The sequence below is a fragment of the Oryza glaberrima genome, chromosome 3 (assembly GCF_000147395.1).
Source record: "Oryza glaberrima chromosome 3, OglaRS2, whole genome shotgun sequence".
Taxonomy (NCBI): domain Eukaryota; kingdom Viridiplantae; phylum Streptophyta; class Magnoliopsida; order Poales; family Poaceae; genus Oryza; species Oryza glaberrima.
In genome coordinates, this window is record NC_068328.1 from 872,646 (window position 1) to 878,204 (window position 5,559).

General features: G+C 46.0%; 1 protein-coding gene across 1 annotated transcript; it reads left to right on the top strand.

The window, feature by feature from the left end:
• The first annotated feature begins 3,051 nt into the window (after positions 1 to 3,051).
• Positions 3,052 to 5,351, top strand: LOC127767401 (F-box protein PP2-A13-like). Its single transcript, XM_052292731.1, has 3 exons — positions 3,052 to 3,834; positions 4,272 to 4,390; positions 4,559 to 5,351. The coding sequence occupies exons 1-3, from the start codon at positions 3,490 to 3,492 to the stop codon at positions 4,986 to 4,988; spliced, it is 894 nt and encodes a 297-aa protein (XP_052148691.1). The 5' UTR covers positions 3,052 to 3,489; the 3' UTR covers positions 4,989 to 5,351.
• Positions 5,352 to 5,559: the final 208 nt, after the last annotated feature.

The window sequence follows — 5,559 nt, forward strand, 5'->3', positions numbered from 1 at the left end:
ATGCGAGACGAGACGAGGGCCTTGGCTTGGAATTTGACACATCGCAGGGGTAGATAGGTAAAATCATACTGGGCCGCCCTGGTCAGCAGTTTGGGCCTTAATGGGCCTACACATCGGCCCATCAGTTTATTATGCTAAAAGCCCAGAAGAGGAAACCCCGAAAAAACCTCAACGTTGGGGAGGACGAGTGCTCGAGCTGCGGCGGCGGCGGCGGCAGCGATGAGGGCGGTGAGAGGCGAGGTGGTGTCGTCGAAGCCGGTGGCCCTGACCAAGGCCGCGCGCGTGTTCAGCCTCTTCGCCGCTTCCGACGACTCCGGGCTTCCGTCTGACGGCGGGGCACTGTTGCTCTGCGCGGCCGAGGCCGCCATGGAGCTCCACGTTTATCGCCGGTATGGTTTAGCAAGTGGACAGAGCGAAGAGAAGCGACCTAAGAAGAGGAAGAGGAAGAATGATGCGTGTAGCGCATCCGGTGTGGCCAGTCGCGATGTGTGATTGGAACTGTAACCCAGCTGAAGCTGCGACTGGTTAGTGAGACTGTATCGTTGTGTCGACTGAAAGATTCAGTTTTTGTTCAGTGTAATCGATTGAAAGATTCAGTTTTTGTTCAATGAAATCGACTGAAAGATTCAGTTGTTGTTTTTTTTTTTTTTGGAGATAAGGCCAAGATTCAGTTGTTGTTCGGTGTACTCGACTAAAAGGTTCGTTTTTTGTTCAATGAAATCGCCGAAACTTCTCTTCGTTGTGGTTTGGATGTCGCGAGAATTGCACATTTGCATGGTGCAAATTGATTTTGTGAAAGCCGGAAAGCTCTGCAGAACACATTGTCGAGAGAGGATGCTGACCTGTAATACACTAGTTTAATCAATCATTCATTCATGTGTAAGTAGATTCCAACTACAATCTGCGTCAGTGTCGGGCCATTGGTGTTTCTTTTTTCTGTCCTACGACGACTAGTACGATAATCTGCGTCGGAGATGAGTCATCTCAGCGATTCGTTCAACAACCCAAATGCTTGCAAGTTGAGACGCCGAAATCTAACACTGGCAGCTTCTGAATCCATCTCCAGCCAGTTCAGCTGCTAGCTGCCATCTTCGTCAGCTTTTCTATCTGCAACTGCAATTCTGCAAGAATCTTGGCATTGTACAGTCCTTCAGGGTGGTTACATTTGATACAGTTGAGAATAACATAAAACGCACGAGGGGGTTTTCCAATTCAACATTTTTCAGACAAAATTCTGCAAAAGTCATGTAAATTTTCTGTGTCTCACTCGGTTTCAAACTAATATTAACAACAAAACTCCAAGAGTTAGGCGGACATAGCTACGGGACACCAAACAGCTCTGAATTAGCACTGGCAACCAACCACAACCACACAATTAAAAGGCTAAACACACCTTGCACCGGAATGCACTTTATTTTTCATCTCCATCCACGTGTGCAGCTGCTAGTATGCCGCCACGTGTACCATCCCTGTGTGTGCTGACTCAGATCCACGCACCTGTGCAATGGCAGGGCGATATTTTGATCCGGTTTTATCCACTCGGAGGAGGAGGGACCCATGCGTGAGTGAGACCCCCATCCACAAAACATATCCCAGCTGGTTTGGGTAATTGGGTTCAGGGCGAACTTAATTAATCAGGTCATTCAGAAAAAAAGTGCAACTTGAAGATGTTGATGTGAGCTGGGGGAGGAAACCGGGAAAGGTGCATTTTGTGGCATCTTTTGCTTCGGTTTGCTTTCTGGTAGGGACCAAAAGTGCTCGGACTTTGGATTTTAAAACGAGAGTGACGTGTAAATAATCGATGATTATTAAGGCGGCCAATGGATTTTGTGCTGGTGTGCAACAGTGATCAATAGCTGGTGACTTTAATTATCTGGATAATTAAGAGGTCAGATTTTTATATAAACATGGTATACAAAGTGGATTTTCTTGTTGCTAAAAAACAACTGGAATTCGTATGCCATGCATGATATATTAGGTCTCAGAAGAAGACTATGAGCTTATTTACACCACCTATACGGCTATACCTGAATATTTCGTTTGGCTATACACGACTGTGACACTCAACAAAAATATTCGGTGGGCAGCCAGCCAATAATATATAGGATGAGACAAGTAATTAAGAATTTAAGATGCATAATTTAGGTGAGAAAAGCATATATGTCACTCATGCAAATGCATTTCTTATTGCAAAAGCACTTGATCATTCATGCTTTATTTGGTCTTTACACCAGGGCGATTAGTGAGGCACAAATTATGGTTTCGATCGTTAGATACTTGTCCATTAGATTTCTTGTCGGCCAGGTGGCCAAGCTTTCTTTCAGAACAGGTAGAGATTGGTCCCACCTTCTAATTACCAGCTTAAAATGGCCATTCTGGAAGACTGGCTCTTCAGATTTAGTTACACTTTCAGATTAAGCAAACATATATCACTTCGTCTGATTATAGAATCACGTTGTCGGGTCACCGGAGATAGGCGCCAAGTTTCATTTACTATGGTTGAAAGTTACTTCTGGGGTTTCTGGCGCTTTGAAGATTACTTGGAGATAAGGTAGAGTAGTACCACGTCTTCTAGGTAGCCGCGTGTCTCGTCAAATGAAGAAACTGAAGTAGAATGCTACTAGTAGCACAGAACGAAGTTTCTGCAGCTTAGAAAGTTGGGGTAGAATTTTTCAGACTTCAGACATGTTTCTGAAAGACATGTATACGCCTACCCCTGAACAAGTCCAAAGTCCCTGGTTCCTACGAAAATGCTAAAAAAAATTGATGTTAGGGACCATATACAATTCAACTTTAGTTTTTATAACAGTTGTTATTTCATAAAGCATATGCGGTAGTCTAGAGAGTGAGAGAAAAAAAAAGGGCATAGTAGTGATATTTCTGAAAGTGTCCCTGGAGTACTAGTCATTGACTTACGAAAAATTCAGGTAAGGAGTTAAAACGGAATTAGTCGCAATCGCTGGACAATTCAGCACTTTCAGATGGTTTGAACTTTAAAAGGAAGAAAAAAAAATGTCGCTGATCAGAGAATTCTCACAGCATAAATTAGCAACCACTCCTGCCTTCCTACCTTCCCTCCCCTTGCTTTCTCCATCTCCGGAGATCGGAGCTCGCGTTTTTACCTCACGAACAGCGCGAGCTCGCACAAATTCCATTCCGCGATAGTCTTGCACTCTTGCCCCGCACAGAGTTCTTGGCATCTGATGCTTTTCTCTCTCCAAAAGTTGCAGCTTAAAGCATAGCAAGTGCGGTTATTGGGAGGCTTTTGTTGCAAGAACTGGATTTTCCCGCCGGTTATTCGAATCGGGAGCGCTCGAATCACTGACACCTATTCGTCGTGAGGATTGATTCCGCGAGAACTCGATTCGGGATCGAGTTCTTTGGAAGCTGGTTCCCCATTGCTGCGCCGTGCCCGCGTGGAATCCAATAATAGGCGCGGCTTTTGTGCTCGTAGATAAGCTGCGGCGACCGGAGGCGGCGAGAGGGAGCATGGGCGCGGGCGTGTCGGACCTCGCGGCGGGGATGGAGGCCGTCGGCAAGGTCGCGGGCGGCGCCGGGCTGGGCGAGCTGCCGGAGCTGTGCGCCGCCGAGGTGCTGCTGCACCTGGACGCGCCGGAGATATGCCGGCTCGCGCGGCTCAACCGCGCGTTCCGCGGCGCCGCGGCGGCGGACTTCGTGTGGGAAGCGAAGCTGCCGGAGAATTACGGGTATCTCCTGGACTTCGTCGATGGCGCCATGGAGGGCAGAGGAGGAGGAAGACAGAGGAGCTTGATGGGGAAGAAGGAAGTCTACGCGAGGCTCGCCAAGGCTGTGCCATTTGACGGTGGCAAGAAGGTGGCATTTTTTTTCTTGTAGAGTATTTTGTTCTACTACGATGGTTCAAGTTTTGATTTTGAGTTCAGGAGTTTGAAGAGCGAGGGTTCCGAGATGGTCGGAGTTTTTCTTTTTTAAAAAATGAAAATCAAACGTGTTTCTCATGTTCTGAGATTCTGAAGAAAATTTTGGTAGTGTTTGGTATTTCTCGAGGGATTTTTTTTGGTTAGAACTGTGTTTACATGTTCTTACGTAAAGGATGGAATTTGATTCCACAGTAGCTTTCCATATAGTATTTGCTTTTGCAATTTTGCGTTTAAGTGTTTGATTTATATGGTCTAAGGATGGAATTTGATTTTCATGTGTGCAAATGGTAGCAAACTGAGTACTACTTTTTTTTCATCGATAATTTTCCATGGACAAATTTTCCAACTGTGTGTTTCTGCACTGTGCTTCAGGAATTATGGTTGGAGAAGAGCAAAGGCGGTGTTTGCATAGCCTTGTCGTCGAAATCACTGGTGATAACGGGAATTGATGACAGAAGATACTGGTCTCACATGCCAACCACGGAATCTAGGTACTAACAACTAACAGTGATTTTTTTTTTTCATTTTTCTCCCGAGTCTTGCATCTGTTTAAATTAGTTCTTCAATGGCAGCCACACCTTCTACTTGTTGCAAATGATTTCGATTCCAATATATGATCATCAAGTACACAAATCTAAGCCATTTGCTTCTTGATGCAGGTTCCATTCGGTTGCATATCTGCAGCAGATATGGTGGTTTGAGGTGGTTGGAGAGCTCGAATTCTGCTTCCCGGCAGGAACCTACAGCCTCTACTTCAGGCTCCATCTTGGGAAGGCATCCACACGTTTCGGTCGCCGCGTCTGCAGCTCGGAGCAGATCCATGGCTGGGACAAGAAGCCTGTGCGCTTCCAGCTCTCAACGTCAGACGGCCAGCACGCCTTGTCCCAGTGCTACCTGGACGAGCCAGGAAGCTGGATTCTTTACCATGTTGGTGATTTCGTCGCATCGACGACTGAACAACCCATCAAGCTCAAGTTCTCCCTGGCACAGATCGACTGCACCCATACGAAAGGTGGTCTCTGCGTCGATTCAGTGCTGATTTATCCCAAAGGATTTCAGCAAGAGAAGGTGATTAGTTCTCAGAAGTGAAAGTGAGTTTGTGCACTCGACCAAAGTTGCTCTACATTAGAGGATTAGAGCTGTAGATAGTGTAGGGTAGATAATAGCCTACCGTTTTTAACTTGGGCTTATTGTATGCAATGGAAGAATGGAGTGAAATTTTTTTGTGCGGCGGCGTGATGAGTGAGCTTTGTTGCTCTTTCTCACGGTGGTGGCCATGGTGCTGAGGGGAATGTCTTGAGCTCACTTACCTTCAGTCACGGCTCCAAAGTGCTTGTACTGATGTAAGCATACGAGCATAGTTTTCAGGTTTTGCTTTTTTTGCATTAGTTGCCTGTTGCAATGTTGAAAAGGATATACTACTTCATTAGTGGATTTCTCCTGTTTTTTGCTCTCCAACTTGTGACGATGCTGTTATACTCATTAGTTGATTTTAGTCAGTTTTGGCATGACATGGAGAGTTAATCATGAGAAGCTCATATGAGGAGTTGCAATGAGAAGGCTTCCCGGTCTCCAATCTCCGTGCGATTGTACGCAGGTCCAACAAATAACCCGACATAATTTGAACCGGCCCAGTAAGGCTGTGGACCATAGCCGACGA